The following is a 16,851-nucleotide window of genomic DNA, read 5'->3' on the forward strand; positions in this document are numbered from 1 at the left end:
TCAGGTAACAAAAACATATATATTTTAAAATAATAATATATTAATGGAAACAAAAAATACAGGATAGAGTAACAACTGTGTTACTAACAAGGTCAAAGACAATGGCAAACTATAGATTCAAACTTTGAAGCAAATAGTAATCAATGTAAATATTCCTGGGCTGCCTCAGCCCCGCCCAGGCACACAGCAGCAGATTTTTGCAAGCATCCTCAGGAGGGCTGGAGCCTTCTTTGCAGGACGAGAGGGAGGTTGAGGCTGGATCCACTCATCATTCTTTTGGGAGAGGCTCCTTTTCCTCAGCACGAAGTTGGATTTTTTGTGAGGATTTTTGGCATAAAATACGTTGGCCTGCGCTGGAATCCTCAGCTCTGGGGAGAGAGGGGTGTACAAAAAGAAGGTGGCACTCAGGAGGTGCTCCCTAGGACACCCCAACATCTGAGAGCCTGTCCCAGAAAAGGCCAGAGCCACACACCTGAGAGCTCTCCAATTCAGCACCAATACCAACAAGACAGCCTCCACAGTCCTCCCTGAGGAATAACTAGGCAGAGCACTTCAACACTCCTAATGTCTGTCATACCAAAGGCTTTGGAATCCAGAACATCTCAGGTCCTCTTGCATCTGCCAAAGCACACCACTAGATTTACATCTGAAATCTCCCACAAAAGGCTCCTGTGCCAAAGATTCAGTCCCCACATGAGCCATCTTCATAGGTGGGTTTGGAGGGAAGCATTGGATGGTGAGTGCTCTGATGTCAACATGAAATTCTCATTCAAGATGAATACATTACTGGGAGGTGGGAGGGACTGGAAGAAAGGTTGAGCATGGTTGGAGGAAGACCTAAACAGGGTTGCGCCCTGGGCAACAGTACCTTGTTCCTGTTGGCTCCACTGAATCCTCATTCTCCAAGTATAGGTCCTCCTCCTCCTCTCCATCTTTCTCTCTCTCCCTCTCTGCCACCCTCGTTTTCTCTCTCCCAGTCTATGCCTGTGTGGCAAGGGCTGAGGAGCTCTCCACTGCCACACACTAGAGCTTTATGGACAGCCTCAGTGCACACCCAAAGAGAAAGCTATGAAACCCAGAGAAAAGGCCTAGGATTCCTCCTCTGAGTTATTTTCCTCAAGTATGGCCACAGTGAGGACAGGCTGACCAGCACGGATACCACATTAGAGCCATGCTTCTGTGTTGGTGGAGCCTGCCTCCATGTGAACCAGGCTTCTGAGAATGGAGGCCACATTCCAAATGCTGCCCTACTGAGAACAATGGTTCCAAAGACCAGCAAAGGGACTGCTTCCCTCCAACATGGTGTATGGCCCAGTGGTGCCATGACCCCGAGTGGGGGAATACAACAGCCCGCTTCTCCTTTCTCTGAACACCTGTTTCCTGTCACCCTCCTCTAACCTATAGCCTGTTCTCCATCCCTTCTGGGTTGGATGTGGGGATCTCTGCCATGAATTTCTTAGGCTACCAAGGCCCCACACAGACTTCCTCTTCCATAGACTCTACTAACCTAACAGAAGGTTAAGATAGGAGACAAGTGATCCTAGAACTCATTGGGATGGTGGTCTTCAGTGTACATAGGCTGGGATAATGGATGCTGTGGTGTTTGGCTCACAAAAACCAACCAACCAACCAACGAAAAAGCACTGGCATTATTATCAGATGAGCTCTGTGGCTACGTGCTCAGGAAGCCCTCATCTGACTTTAGTTAGGGATCACAACCCGGCTATTGTGATCACTCCTTGGCAAGTGGACTCAGGTGCGGAAGACCATGGAATTTATGCAAAAACAAATGATTCAGGCTGTCTCCCAGGCTGTGTTTTCTTCCCAATTTTATCCTGTTACTGCTTGCTAGAATCCTGGCAATGCTCTGCCCAGGCAGTGGATTTCTGGTCACACAGAAGGCTTTCAATAGTACTGCTTCAGTCCACCAAATGCCAGTTCCATCGTTAGCCCATGCATTCCCACGTTTCTTTGAAACCTCTCCTATCCCAGACCATGAAAGCATACTGCTCCTGGAAAGAGGCTTTCCTCCTCACTCCTCAATGATGTCAGCTTTGTATGCCTGTTCATGTCCTGGGCAGGTCACCTGGTGGGGAGCCGCAATATCCACTGGGGTACACTATTAGACCTCAAGAACTTCCACCAGCAGAAGTGCAGTTGTCTTTGTGCAAGAACCCCACACACCCTGTTGGAGTGTTCTTGGGGGTCAGAGACTACTCTTTGGTGCTAAGAGTTGACCTGATTCCACATCCTGACCCTTGCTCTCTGCCATCTGATTGTCTCACTTACTCTGACGGTGAGAGATGATTTGGCCCAGCTCATAATCCTCCGGTTTCTCCTGAGTAAGCAAGTGTAGGTCGAGGGCGCTGCGGATGACGACAGGAGCCCTATCCTGGCAGGTCACCTGGAGCAGCATGGGAGACAGGCCTTCAGGAAATGGGCCTTGAAGTGACTACTCAGGGGCAGTGGGCAGGGGCATTCTGGAGGCACCTCCACTCTAAATACAAGGGCAACATCCATGACCCTACTACCTGAGGGTGACCTCCTGCGCATCGTGTAGGCTCTTCCCATAGGCTACTAGCCCAATCCTTGTACATAGGACTTCCTGGGCTTGCCATTGCTCTTTGTGGAGCTGCACTCCTCTTGAAGTGAAAGGACTCAACTACTTGCATACAGATGCAATCTCATCCCACAAGTTGGGAGGAATGGGACAATAGCCTCCAAGATCTCAGGTCTGCCCGAGGATGCAGGCGGCATTGGGAATGGCCTAGGCACAAAACCTAGAGGCTTTGGTCTGGATTGCCAGGGCCAAAAACAGACCCAGGAACATGACCACACACAGGAGTGCTGAAACATAGCCACAAGAGCTCCTGGCCTCCAGAGGCTCAGTGCTGGCTGGGATGTAGGAGGGCACCTCATCCGGCAAGGGTGGTCATTGGGTTACCTGGACATTTAGTGTGCTTGCTCCACATCCATATCGACTCTGCAGAGAGACTCTCTCAGCTCCTTGTTCAAGGAACATGCAGAACCTCACACTGCTGTCCTCCTCCATAGATGTCAGCATCCCATACAAGGGAACCTGCAACCTAGGTCCTATCCTATTCTCATCTGTCACCCATACCTGCCCCTGCCCTTCTGGACTGCATGCTGCCACCTGACACACAGACTCCCTCAGATATGGCAGTGGACAAGCTGCTGCTCTCCCTCATCTCAGCTCCAGCCCTTCACACTGACCTCTCCCTTCTTGATTCCCCTCTATCCTCCTGATCATCCAGAAGCTCCAAATTCAAGAGGGCATGAGTAGTCCATGGTATTGGACCAGTGTCTGTTCCCCACCCAGGTGTAAGCACCAGGGGACACCCCTGCTCCCAGGCTTACCAAAACAGTCTTGGCCATCTTTGGACTTTGTGTTTCTAAGTGGACACGAATTAAGCAGGTGTCTCCCACCTGCTTGTGGGAAAGCGGCCTGGAGGACTTGCAGGTTGATTCTGAGAACTGTGGGGGATGGAACATCAGCAAACCCAGAAACAGAAAGCCACCCCAGCCTGTCAGTTGGCTCTATGGGCTTCTAGCACATATGTCCAGGTGCTCAGGCTTCTTATTTCCCCAGGTGGGAGTGGAATGGCAGCACAAGTACAGCTTGAATAAGGTAGGTGTACCTCCTTTCCCTTGACCTGGGGGCATTTCCTCACGATAAAATATTTTATTCCCGGATTCATGGACAGACACACCAGTGAGTGGTCAGAGACCTTGATTTCTGCAGAGCGAAGTGGAGAGAATTGTTAGGTGGCACTCAAGGATTATACCACAAAACACCCACAACCCCTGAGAGTCTCTGCCAGGCCCACCACACTTTGGTATTTTGGGGACAAGGCCCACTTTCTCTTGGCTGTGAGTTATCCTGAGCCCACTGTGGATCATGTCTCCCCACTGTCTGATTGTCCTACTTACTCTCATCCTCAGACATCATACTCAGCAGCTCAAAGTTGTTCACATCCTCATGCTGCAACAAATTTTGGTCCAAGGCCCTGTGGATGAGGCTTGTCACCGTCTCCTGACAGGTCACCTGGATCAGGGTGGGACAAATGTCATCAGAGAATGGCTTTTAGAGGAGCTACCCAGAAGACTGTGGTCAAACATTCAGGAGAAAAAGAGGCAGATGCTTTGAAAATTTTGGTCCTGACTGCCACTACACAAAACAGACTCAGATACAAGAGTGTGCACTTGAGTGCTTCATGACAGCTTTGAGAGGCCCTGGCCTCTGGAAGCTCGGTGCGGGTCTGGTTGTAATGATGTACTGGACTCAGCACTGGCAGTCACTGAACATGTCTCCTCTGCAGCTGGACACCTACAGCATTAGTGTGTCTACTGCACATCCATAGAAATTCTGCCAAGAACCCCTTTAGCTCCGAATTTACATACATGCAAAGGCTAACATTCCGAAGCTTTGGCATGACCCCCCAGGTGATCCCGACCCCAAATTCCTACACCTAGTCATGCTAAGGAGGTTCTCTTCCCTGCCACCAGGAACACATCCCCTCCTACACATGTGACAAATCACTGCCACCTCCTCTGCTCCAACCTCACTCATTGAGAATACCAAGTTCTAGGAACTGCAGCCTACACCCTAGACATATCTCTGCCTTCATCTGTCCACAGCACTTCCGTCTGCACTTCTGGCCTGCAAATGCAAAACCCACAATACACAGGCCCACTCACCACTGGAGCTGGGCATGCTGAGGCTCTCCCTCCTCAGGTCAAGCCCTTAAGACAGACCTCTCTCTTCTTTATTTCCCACCATAGCCCCAGGGTTGGCTGTGTCTCCTGCCTTCCGCTGTGTGGACACCCAGAGGCAGCCCTGCTGTCGCGCTTACCAGGATGCACTTTGTCTCCCTCAGGCTCTGTCCCTCTAGGAGGACGTGAACAAAGTGGCTGTCTTCCACCTGCTCGCTGGAGTGAAGCAGTGAGGAGCTGCTACTGGTGACTTTTCTCATGCAGCACTCATTGCTTTGGGTGGCCTGGGGCAATGGTCCTGCAGCCACTGTAGAGCTGCTGCTCACAGCTGCTGGGGTCCTGGATGCCACTGCCACAGAAGGCTCCAAGAACTGTGGGGGATGACAACATCAGCAAAGCCCAGCAACTGCACCCCACCCAGCCTGGCAGTTGGTTCTGTGGGCATTCTACAACATCCATCCAGAACCTGAGGTTCTTGTCCCCTTGGAGGATGTGGAGTGGCACCAGGAATAAAGACTGAAGAAGGTGGCTGTTTACCTCATTTGGCTTGACCGTCAACGACTTGCTGGCAGCTGTTTCCCGAAGAATAAAGTTATAATCCACTCCTCCATCCAGGTCGTAATATACTTTCCCATCAGCAGGGATCCTCAGCTCTGGAGAGGCAGGGGCAGAGGCGTGGTAGGTGACAATCAAGGAATATACTACCCAACCTTTCCCACAACTGAGAACCTCTGCCAGCTCACGTCTCACACACAGACCTGAGAGCCCCCGAATCCAGCTACTGTTCCACCAAAGACTCCCCACTGATTCCTCCCTGAGGACCCTCTATGCACAGGAGGTCCAGTACAGGAACACCTTTCAAGGAAATAGCCCCTTGTACCCCAGACCCTCTTAGTTCATGTTGGACCCACTAAAGACAAACAGCTACACTTTGTATCTGGATTGGTCCCCAAAGACTCATGTGTTCAAGGTTTTCTCCCCACTGCAGCAATGATCACAGGTGGGTTTGGGGAAAAGCACTTGATGGTGGGTGCCTCCACCTTGCCAGTGGATTCATCCATTCATACAAAGCTACACTAATTTGAGGGTGTGGTTTGCAGGTGTGTTGAGCGTGGGTGGAGGATGTCCACAGCAGGGCTGTGCCATCCAGAGCAATATATTTCTCTTGAGTTCCCCACTTCTGCATTTCCTCCTCATGAGTATAATTCTCATTCACATTTTTAATCAATTTATTGTTATACTTCTTGTTCGGCTTGTGTTTCTCCTTCTTGTTCTTGTTCTTCTTCATCTTCTCCTTATGCTTCTTCTAATAGTCATCTTGACCTTCTTATTCATGGTCTCTTCCTTAAACTTATTTTCATTTTACTATTCCTCCTTCTCCTCCTCCTCGTCCTCTTCTTCCTCCCCCTCCTCATCCTCCTCCTCCTCCTTCTTCTTTCCTCCCTCCCTCCCCCCCCTCTCTCTCTCCAAGAAGGGTTTACAAGCTGTGAAGGGTTCTATTCTACCACACACTTCTCTCTAGAAATGGCCTCTGGTCCTAAGTGGACTCAGTTTGCAAGGAATAGAAAGATTGGAAGCCAGAAATGATTGTTCATTGAACTGCTTTTCTCATGTACTCGTCTAGGTCAGGAAAGGCTGCCAAAGTAGGCATCCTGTGGTTGTCTGTCTTCTTTAACACAAGACAAAGAAGCCTGTGTTCTTGGCCCCTTGTGGATAATAGCTTTGCAATGCCTCCTCAGGCCAAGGAAAGAACACATGATAGGCAGGTCCACAGCCCCTGGAGAACATGAAGAACCTGCAGATTTATGCCCCATCATTACACTTTGTTTTGTGCACAAGTCCCACCATACTCTTCCTGGGCATTGGGTCAATGCACACTGTGTTTTGGCTCCCAGTTATCGTGAGCCCACTGTGACTCACTGCTCCCTACCCTCTGATGGTTCCACTTACTCTGATGGTTCGAGACAATTTGCAGAAGTTCGTAGTTTTCTGGATCCTCCTGCTGGAGCAAGTGTGCATCTAAGGCCCTGCGGATGATGACTTGAGTGCTGTCCTGGCAGGTCACCTGAGCAGGGTTGGAGAAGGCTCATCAGAGAGGGAATTTGGGAGTAGCTACCCAGAGGACAGTGCTCAAGGACAATCAGAGACAAGAGAGCTCTCAACACAAGGGCACCATCTTGTTACCCTGCTACCTGAGGCCTTCATGTGATCATGTGGGGTCTTCCTATGAGCCTCTAGTCCAATCTTGGTACAAGAGTTTGCTTCAACCTGCTATGCCCTACAGGGACAAGGGTATAAGAACCAAAAGGCTTTGTACAGACACACTCTACTCCCATCAAGATGGGAGGAATGGTCCAGTGGACTTCCATATCCCTGCTCTGGTCTGGGATGCAGCTGCATTTTTGTGTGGACCAGGCACAAACACTAGGTGTTTTGGTCCTGACAGCCAGGGCACAACACACACTAGGACTCTTTAATGATAGGCATGGAAGCTGCTGGGCTCGAGAGTGTCAGTGCTTGCTGGGGTGTCAGGAGGTTTGGACTCAGCAGGTGCTGTGGTTCAACATGGCTCCCCTGCAGGTGGACACCAGAGTCTCATGATGGATACTCCACACCCAGAAAAATTCTGCAGAGAGAGCCGCTAAATCTCTATTCACATACATGCAAACTAGGACACTAATAGGCCCCTCCAAGGCCCCCAGTTGTCTGTGACCCACACCTATCCACCCTAATCATTCTACAATGGCTCCCTTCCCTTCAACCAGCAACATATCCCCTCCCACACACAAGAAAATGACTGCCAACTTCTCTGCTTCAACCTCCATGGTTCAATATACTCCTCCTCAATACCAAGGTCAGTAGAGGATGGCCTGTACCCTCGATATTTCTCTGACCTCCTCTGAACCCAGCACTCACTCCTGCACTTCTAACCTGCACACCCCAAAACACGCAGGCCCACTCGCACCCAGACCTGGCATGCTGCTGCTCTCCCGCCTCCCTCTTCCTCATTTTATGCTCTTTTTCCTGACCTTCCAGAAGCTCTAGTTCAAGAAGACAGGCCTAGTCCAAGGTGTTTGCTGTGGACTCGGTCTTCCCCACTGTGGGCTCCCAGGAGACTCCCCTGCTCGAAGACTCACCAGGATGCTCCTATACTGTGTTGCCATTTCATTTTCCAGGTACACGTGAATGAGGCACCTGCCTCTCACCCGCCTGTTGTACTGGGGCCGTGGGGAGTACCGAGTGGAGACCCCTGATGTCCTGGACTCCGGCTCTGCCCCTTCCCTGGGAGAAGGCTCTGGCTCTGGGGTTGGCTGAGGAGCCGATACAGGAACTGAGCTTGTAGCTAGAGGAGAAAAGATGCCAACATGACTGCCTTGCCCTGACCTTCCCACAGACAGACAATACCCCTACTGCCAGGAAGAACTCAGGCCCTTAGCCCACACAGGACCTCTTTGCAGACTGGGGTCACTTCCTGAATGGACAAAGGCTTATCCTAATTTCCAGCCCAACACCAGGCATACAGACTCCCTGCAGTGGGACAAGAGTCGGACCTCTCCTCATATACCCTTAGGTACTCACCCCGGTCCGCCTGGCTCTCAGGCGCTGCCTGGCTTGATATGCCATCTTCAGTTGTGGCCAGGAGGTGGTATGTTTGATGCTCCAGGTACAAACCAACCAGCAAGAGCCCCATATATGGCAGCAGCTGCTGCAGACTCAGAGAGCCTGGAGGCTGATGGAAAGCCTCGGTGTAGAAGTTAATCCAGGTCCCCAGGAAGGAAGGTGAGGCACTGTGGGGAGAAAGGTGTGGAGTCAGCAAAACCCTGGCTTTGCCTTTGCCACGGCCTCCAGAGAAAACCTCTGACCCTACACTGGGGAGAGCAGTCTTTCCTCAGCCTTCCCAAGTCAAATCACCTTGCAGGTCCCTATTCTGGAAACAGGAGCCCACCCTCTTGACCCCAAGCCCATTCTATGTTGAAGTTGGTCCAGGGGTCCACCATAGTCACTGAAGAGGACAACGTGCAGTTATGCCTCATGGAGTCAGGGATGCAGTCACATGTAGGATATGTACTCATGGCACCTGTGGTTTTAGGCTGACCCCCATGAAAAGGGACACAATGGCGGTCATTTGCACTCCATTTTTCACTGAATTATGAAATGTGACTGGAAACATGTTTTCACACAGTGGGTGCTTTCTCCATGTTCATCAGTGAATGAGCCCAAACTGCTGATTCCCACATCTCTCTGGGTGTGGGAGCTGCCATGTCCAAAGCCCCTGTCCAGCTATGTCCCAGCTAGGACGCTCTGTCCCACTATGTATACTAACATGTCTTTATTAACCCAAAAGTGCTTTTCCCAAGGCCCGAGTTTTGAGACGCCTCTGGCACAGATCTACGTTCTTCAAGAAGCCAATATCACACCAGAAAGACCACCTGGCCTCGCTGAGTCCACCTGGGAATGAGCTCAGTTCACACCATTGAGCTGTGGTGCCAGGTGTGTGGGGACTGCTCCACAGACCTCTGTGGATCAGCTGGAGTCAGGATGGTTTCTCTGCCTAAGAGGGAAAGTTCACTCCCCTTGCAAGGCTGTGGCAGGCACCTCCAGGACTCGTCCCATTCAGGGCTGAAATTCCACTATGAGTGTGGTCCTCTATCTCATTAGGTATCACAAACCTTTGGGTCCCTGAGAGGTACATGGCAGCCCCAAGACCCAGGCATGAGGGGGCTACACACTTGGGCTTGGTGGTCTGGTGCTTACCTTGGGAACAAAAGATCCAGCACCTGCTGGGTGGGGATGGAATCCCAGGAGATTAACCCCATGTTGCTGCTGAAATGTAGGTTCCTCCCACAAATTACAGGCAGGAGCTCATTCCTAAGCTGGTCCTGCCTGTAAGGTTCAAGGCTCTGTACCCTGAAGGGCTCCTCCGTGTTCTCATCATTTTCACCCTGGGTTGGGACCAAGAATGGTGGGTTCAAAATGGAAATGGTGACAAACAGAAAAATGACTTGTGCCAATACACTAGAGTCAAAGCACAATGGGACAGTTCCCATCAGTACAAACACACACACCACACACACACACACACACACACACACACACACACACACACACAGTCAGAATAGGAGTCCTGGGCCATTCATCAGGGATCAGACTAGAGGGCCTGCTGGGCTCAACTGCCCTGTGCTACTCACTGTTACTCTTGAGCTCCTCTGCGACAATTGCCAGAGGATCTGGCGTCTAAGTTGAAGCCTCATCCAGTGCATCCACAAAAGGGCTAGTTGGCCCCCCTGAGATTCCTGGGAGCCTGAGGCTCGGCATTGTTTGCAAGGACAGGGGAACATCCTTCTCACTCCAGTTTCTCCAACCAAATGAGCTCGGTCAGTTAAGTGGGTGCCTGGATACCAGGGTTCCATGTTCTGTTTGATCCATTGTCAAGGCAATGATGTCATTTCCTGTGCCCATACCTGAGCCTCTTTTCACATAAGATCACTTTCAAAAGCCCTATGGGCTGCTGATTTCTCCTCCATGCCTACCCATCTCAGGTGTGCATGTGTTCACCAACAAGTACCCATATACCCCCACCAGCATCTGCCCTGCTTGGTGCCTCTAGAGTTCCAGCTTGGAGCCTTCAAAAATGCATTCATAACCAGTCCTTCCCTCTCAGCAGCCTTTGGACCCTGGTCCCATCATTGTGCAACTCATGGTGTGCCCAGTCTTTTCTGGAAAGTAGGGTAGCATCTAATCAGGGATTGGTGTCTCTGATTCATACATAGCATATGGTTTCTATGAAATCCAGTGAGGGAGCAGGAGTAACGAAGCTGATTGCACAGAGGACCTCAGGGAATACTGACAGGCCAAATGAAAAATATGTTCCAGCTAACCATTGGTATTTGGGCTTCTCAGCCCAGTCCTGTTTTTAAAAAAGGTGCAGACGGGCAGTGTTCATTAAAAAAAATGTCTACCATTTAAAAGTGGGTAATTTAAATGGCATCTAGTTACACATCTGCTAGAATGGTCTGGCAACATATGAATTTCATTCTAACAACAACAACAAAACATAGAAAAAAACATAGACATAAAGATAAAACCTTGTCTTCACCAGGATGCCTAGAAATAGGTTTTATTTGGCTCATGCAAATATCTTTCAATAGAACTTCTAATTTCTGAATGAACTCATTCAATTTTATAATGTCTGAAACCCTCTGTGAGCATGGGAAGCACTGCTGACAAGACACCAGAGAACCAGAGCACTTGTGCCCTCTACAGGGGTGTCTCTTGGCTATCACCAAAGACCGTTCCCCTCCCAGGGCAGCTGAGAGCAAGCTGGGCCTTGGAGCAAGGATTAGTGTTTAGGTATAGACTATGCAAGCAAAGGACAATGTCTTTAATAAAACTAAAATTAAAAAGTCACATTGAAAAATTTTTAAAAAGAAGAAGAAAATAAGGTCAAGTAGAGGAACGGGCAGAGGCATCCAGAGGAAGCCCATTTTCACAGGAGAAAATCCCCCAGTGAAAAGCATCAGAATAGATACCAAGAAAAATACCAACAAAAACAGTGTGCTCCCACTATGTATCTACTCCACATGCAAAAGTTAGAAAGCTAGATAATACAATCCTGCCCACAGGTAGAGCTATTCAGAAGAGCCACCTGGCAGTGCTTAGTCAAAGAAGTAAACATGCACACTTTGATCTAGAAATGCCACCTGTGTGTAAACCAGGTGGTGCTTAAGCAGTTTCACAAGGGGACATGCACAGGGAAATTTATCCTCAGGTTCCTTATAGAGTTGTCTGTGCTTACAGAAGGTTGAGGGCTGTCAGGGTGCCCACAATTGGGAAAGTGAAATGCTTAAAAGGTAATGGATGCCAACCTGGATATATTAATAGAAATCAATGAAAAACAATAGATTTACATGACAGTAAAATCCCTGAGTTCAAGTTCTTGCTAGCCTACCTACCAACAATCATGCTTGGTTAAGACACTGACATACTTCAAGGCAAAAAAAGGAGAAAATATAATGTCATTATTACTTTTCTTAAAAGCAAATAAGGAAATGGTAATATTTACCCAGCCATGACCTGTTATGCATAATATGTGAGATTATTGTGGACATGTTGGTAAATGATGATCTACTCAGATACGTTCCGTGACTCACCAAATTCAAAGGTCCATGAAGAATTACCGTCTCCACACATGAATTCATCGTCAAAAGCCTTGAGACAACAGGGGCTTCACAAAATGGCTTCTTGGCCAACTTGATGAGTCCTCAAGATGTGTCCTCGGACAATGTTTCCACCTGAAAGATGTCACCAACTTGTTCTCATTCACATTTCCACAGTGCCACAAAAAAGAAACAAAGTCTGATACTCTATTGAGTGAATCCTCAAGTGGACCAAAAACCATACTTCCTTCCATATTTTAGAATTATCAAATGCAACTTCAACTCAATAACTTGCATTAGGCAACATGCAACCACAACCTTCCCCTGAGCCAGGGAAGCTGATCCCTCTCTGAATTCAGGAGGTCCTGGCCCCACCAGCATAAACACGAAGTTGACACAAACCTGGCACTTTGATTCTGTGAATTATGGTCAGGACTGATGAGTCAGCTTTGTTGGGATAACTGCTAAAGGAGGACTGTGTATCCCTTAATTTTCTAGCCGATGGCCTCTGGAAAGAGCCATTTATCCTGGTTTAAGGCCTTCCTTTTAACGTGTGCGGCCTATTCTCAGCCATAGTGGCCTCTTGTTTTCTTTACATTTAATGTTTCATAAAAGCAAATGGCTCCGAAGCCCCTGAGACAGGTGAATGTCCCTGTTAGCTGCCTGCATTTGGAATTTATCAAAGATCTTTACACGGAGACCCTTTTCTGTCAATTCCAATCTTGAATCACAGAAGTGCTCCTCACAGGGGAGGACACTAGGGTGGCCTCTCCATGCTGTCCCCTACCTGTGTGTATGGCAGGCTCCCTGGGGCACCTGAACACCTGGGGCAGCTGTGCAGGAGCTGGGAGGGGGAGCTGAAGCGGGGCTGGCAGGCTGGCTTGTTCACCCACTTTGTCTCCAAACTTAGGAAGCTAGACCTGGAAGGTGTGCATGGGGAGTAGGTTTTCTGAAGCTCTCTTATTAAAGGCTGCGATTTTTCCTGGGGACATCCTGGACCGAACCCTAACCACCTCCCTGCCCCCTGATTCTGCCTCAGCTTTCATCTGACCCAGGTGCTGCCCCCTAGGGGAGCCTGGGGAAGCTGCACCTCTCTCCCTCCTTGGTTCCTCTTGGGAAAGGAAGGCTGCATCAGGGTAGCAGAGGCAGATGAATTTCAGCTCTGCTAGAACCTTCCTGGGTGAGGAGTGGTGTGTGTTGGGGATGCTGAGAAATAAAGTCTCTCCGGTAGGGCCCTAAAGAGGATCGTACTCGTTTCGCTGAAATGCGGGTGACAGGGTCTCTCTCTCCCCCCAAGGCAGGATCTTTGTCTGGGTTTATGATGTCGTCATTCTAATCAACGCCATGTTAATTGCCCTGGATGAGAAGAACCCCTTCATCTCCTAGCCGAGTGGCTTTTCCTTTCTCTGTAGTTCTTGAGATCCTCCTGAAGTTCTACACGCATGAGCCCAGAGCCTATTTTGAAAGGAAGCAGTTCTGGAACTGGTGAGTGTGTGTCCTAGGGAGGGGACAGGGGACTTCCTGTCACAGTTCAGAGACATGGCTGCAGGTCTCCAAGCTCCACCTGTGTAGAGGCATCTTATAATGAGCTCTTGGAGGGGAACCCTCTGTGTGGGTAAAGGCCGAACTTCCCAAAGTCAATTTGAACTGTCTAATTAAAATGAGAACCACAGACCTTGACATCCTGGAGTTGGGAAGGATCTTTAAAAGAAGGAAGCCCAATGTTTTTCTCTACTTTCTCACAATACTTCTTTTTTTTAAAAAAAATTTTGTTCTTTTTAGTTATAAATGACAGTACAGTGTATTTGGACCTATACATACATGGAGTATAATCTCCCATTCTTGTGGTTGAACTTGGTGGTATGGAGTTCCACTGGTCATGTATGCATATATGAACTTAGGAAAGTTACGTCCGATTCCTTCTACTGTCTTTCCCATTTCCAGCCCCTCCCTTCCCCCCACTCTGCCCTGTCCAACCTGGTGATCCACCCCTATCCCACCTATGGTCACTCACAATACTTCTGACAACAAGTATGTGTTATTTTTTCTCACACCTACCAACTGTCCAACTCTCTGGTCGTCAATTTTGTGTCCTGCAATTCAATCAAATTTGGACACAATTTGTCCACAGTTAGCATCAAATACCACAGGTTGAGGGCTGAGCCAAGACTGAGGACAGTCCCCAAGACTGTCCTCTCTCCAGACACCAACTGCATGTCCACATTAACACCTGTGCTGCTGACTGATCGCCTATAAATCAGAGGTGACCAGAAAAACACTTCGGTTACTAGATTTCTGGTTGTTGTACAAGGGTACAGCTCAGGTCAGCCAGACTGAGAGGTACAGGGTGCAGGAAAAGGGGTGCGCAGCTCCCATACCCTCTCCAGGTGCGCCCTTCCATGCCCCTCAGTAACCCAGAAGCTCCCCCAACACTATTGTTTTTATTGTGGAGGCTTCGTTATGTGTGCATGACGGATTACACATTGGCCATTGGTCATCGACCAAATCTTCAGCCCCTCTGCCCTCCCCAGAGGTAGGGGGCAAGGATGAGGGTGGGGCTGGAAGTTCTAGCTCTCTGATCCCCTGGTAGGTTCCCCTGTGGATTCACATCCCCATCCTGAGGGGCTTTCCCAGGGCGACCTCATTAAGCTCAGGTGGGGTTGAAAAAGGGCTTGTGATGAATAGCAAAGGATGCTCCTTCCACCTCTGTCACTTATCACTGGAGAGACAGGGCTCTTAGGCGTTCAGGTCATGAGACTAGGGATGAAGGCCAGGCATCCTAGAACATCATGGCCAAGGAGGCATTTCCTTTGGCAGCTTCCTTGGCCCGCTCCCTAACCTCACTGTCAGAAACTCAGCCTGTGTGGCTGGCCAGCGGGCTGTTGGCCAGCCCTCCCCTGAGCGGTGGACATGTCTCCCACGAGCCTTCCCTTCTCCAGGCCGCTGGTCTCCACCCTCGGCCCTGGTGCTGTGTGCCAGCCGGTGCGTCTTGAGCTGCTGTGTGTTGAGCTCTGCAGGGCACAGAGATGCAAGCCGCAGGCTGACTTTGGTGGTGCACAGCTAGGCGGGGTCTGACTCCAGTGACCACTGCTCTTAGTGCCAGGAAACTTCTCCCGAAGTGCACGTGGCTGGGGGGGGGACCTGGTCGGTGTTTTCTTCTCCTTTAGCACCACTGACAGGAAAGTCATGGCACGATGAATTCTACTTCCATTAAGTCGTAATGCACATAGTAAAATTAATACCAGGAAAGACCTACTGTGCATTCTGCAAGTATTCTTCACCGGATGGGCACAGTGGTGCACGCCTGTGGTCCCAGTGTCTTGGGAAGCCGAGGCAGGAGGATGGTGAATTCAAAGCCAACTTCAGCAACTTAGCAAGGCCCTAAGAAACTCAGCGAGACCCTGTCTCTAAAGAAAATATGGAGAAAAAAAAGAGGCTGAGGATGTGGCTCAGTGGTAAAGCACCCCCTGGTTCAATTTCTGGTGCCCAAAAATAGAAAAATAAAAATGTTCTTCACGAGTATAGATTTTTGTGGAAGGCGAAGTGATGTGGGTTAGTGATTCCTGCATCTCTGCAGGTGACTCAGAGCAGCCAATGGATGATCATGGGATGGTTCAAGCCTAGTGTTTCTTGCTTCCCATGTAGTGACCTAAAAGTTCCAGAAATGAATTTTAGCACTGGCTAGTTATCTCACATAAGCTGTTGGTTCAGTTTTCTGGGGATCCATCAGAGCCTGAGTTTGACATGCCTCTCACTTGATTCTTAATGGACTTTGCTTTTGCCATTAGGTTTGACACGCTGATCATAATCGCAGCCTGATGGCCACGGTGGCTGATGCCACCATTCAGTCAGGTCAGTGCCTCCAGCTCTAGGCTTCACAGAGGATCAGGTGCTTACTCAGTTCTCTGTTGAAAATCCACCCTGCACTGTGGAGATTTGGGGGCCAGGAAGGGGGACACCAGAAAATTATTAAAAGTGTTCCGTATTCAGGTTGGAGATGTGGTTCACTGATAGAGCAATAATCTGGTGTGTGGAGCCCTGGGTTCAATCCCCAACACTGGGAGGAAATATATGTCTCTATGTGTACACACACACACACACACACACACACACACACACACACACACACACTTATATCCAATGCTCTTGAGAGAGATGGTGCCTTTGTGTGTGTCTAGCCATGCAGTATTTTAGGGTTTTCGCGTGTAGGAGTCCATTACACCAGATTCTTACCTGGTCATCTCTCCAACACTGGGCCGTGACTCGGGGCTGCCCTCTACCCTTCCATCTCCTGCCTGCCTTGGCCTCCCACCCAGGTCCTCCCCACAGCAGGAGCCAGAGGCTGGGTTAAGAGCACTTGGCCGTCAGCTCCCTGGGGACGAGTGAGCCACTTTCATCCCTGAGCCTCGCCCTGCATGTGACAGCGTGAGAGTCGTCCTGCTGGTGGCTAATGCTAACCCAAGTGTGTTAACCATTCCTTATTAAATCCCACCCACAATCCTTGATGTAGGAACTTTCTCTATCCCTACTTTATAGGTGGTGAGTTGAAGCATAGAGAAGTTAAGTCACTCTTCCAGTGATGCACAACCAAGGTGCATACCCAGGAGTTGGACCCCAAAGCCCTAGATAAACCCCAACCTCAGTTATTATTATTATTTTTTATACTGGGGGTGGAACCCAGAGCCCTACACATGTTAGACTGAGTTACATCCACACCCCCTTTTTAAAAATGCTATTTTTAAAACCTTTTTCTTACTTGTAGAAGGACAATATTTAGTATTTAGTATTTTTTATCAGGTTCTGGGAACGAACCCAGTGCCTCATGTGTGCTAGGCAAGCACTCTACCACTGAGCCCCAACCCCAGCCCTAAAATGCGATTTTTAATAACATTTCAGTAAGGGGCTTTCTAAATTGCCCAGGCTGGCCTCAAACTTGTGATCCTCCTGCCTCAGCCTCCTG

At 49.4% G+C, this 16,851-nt stretch overlaps 1 protein-coding gene across 1 annotated transcript; it reads right to left on the minus strand.

Moving 5' to 3' along the window:
• Positions 1 to 12,022, minus strand: LOC144372317 (ral guanine nucleotide dissociation stimulator-like). Its single transcript, XM_078035697.1, has 9 exons — positions 9,490 to 12,022; positions 8,314 to 8,522; positions 6,685 to 8,077; positions 5,272 to 5,387; positions 4,875 to 5,105; positions 3,952 to 4,066; positions 3,660 to 3,757; positions 2,290 to 3,495; positions 1 to 368 (listed from the first exon to the last, which is right to left on the minus strand). Exons 5-8 carry the CDS (start codon positions 4,992 to 4,994, stop codon positions 3,268 to 3,270), a joined length of 561 nt encoding a protein of 186 aa, XP_077891823.1. The 5' UTR covers positions 4,995 to 5,105; positions 5,272 to 5,387; positions 6,685 to 8,077; positions 8,314 to 8,522; positions 9,490 to 12,022; the 3' UTR covers positions 1 to 368; positions 2,290 to 3,267.
• Positions 12,023 to 16,851: the final 4,829 nt, after the last annotated feature.

Source organism: Ictidomys tridecemlineatus, assembly GCF_052094955.1.
Source record: "Ictidomys tridecemlineatus isolate mIctTri1 chromosome 12 unlocalized genomic scaffold, mIctTri1.hap1 SUPER_12_unloc_4, whole genome shotgun sequence".
NCBI classification, from domain to species: domain Eukaryota; kingdom Metazoa; phylum Chordata; class Mammalia; order Rodentia; family Sciuridae; genus Ictidomys; species Ictidomys tridecemlineatus.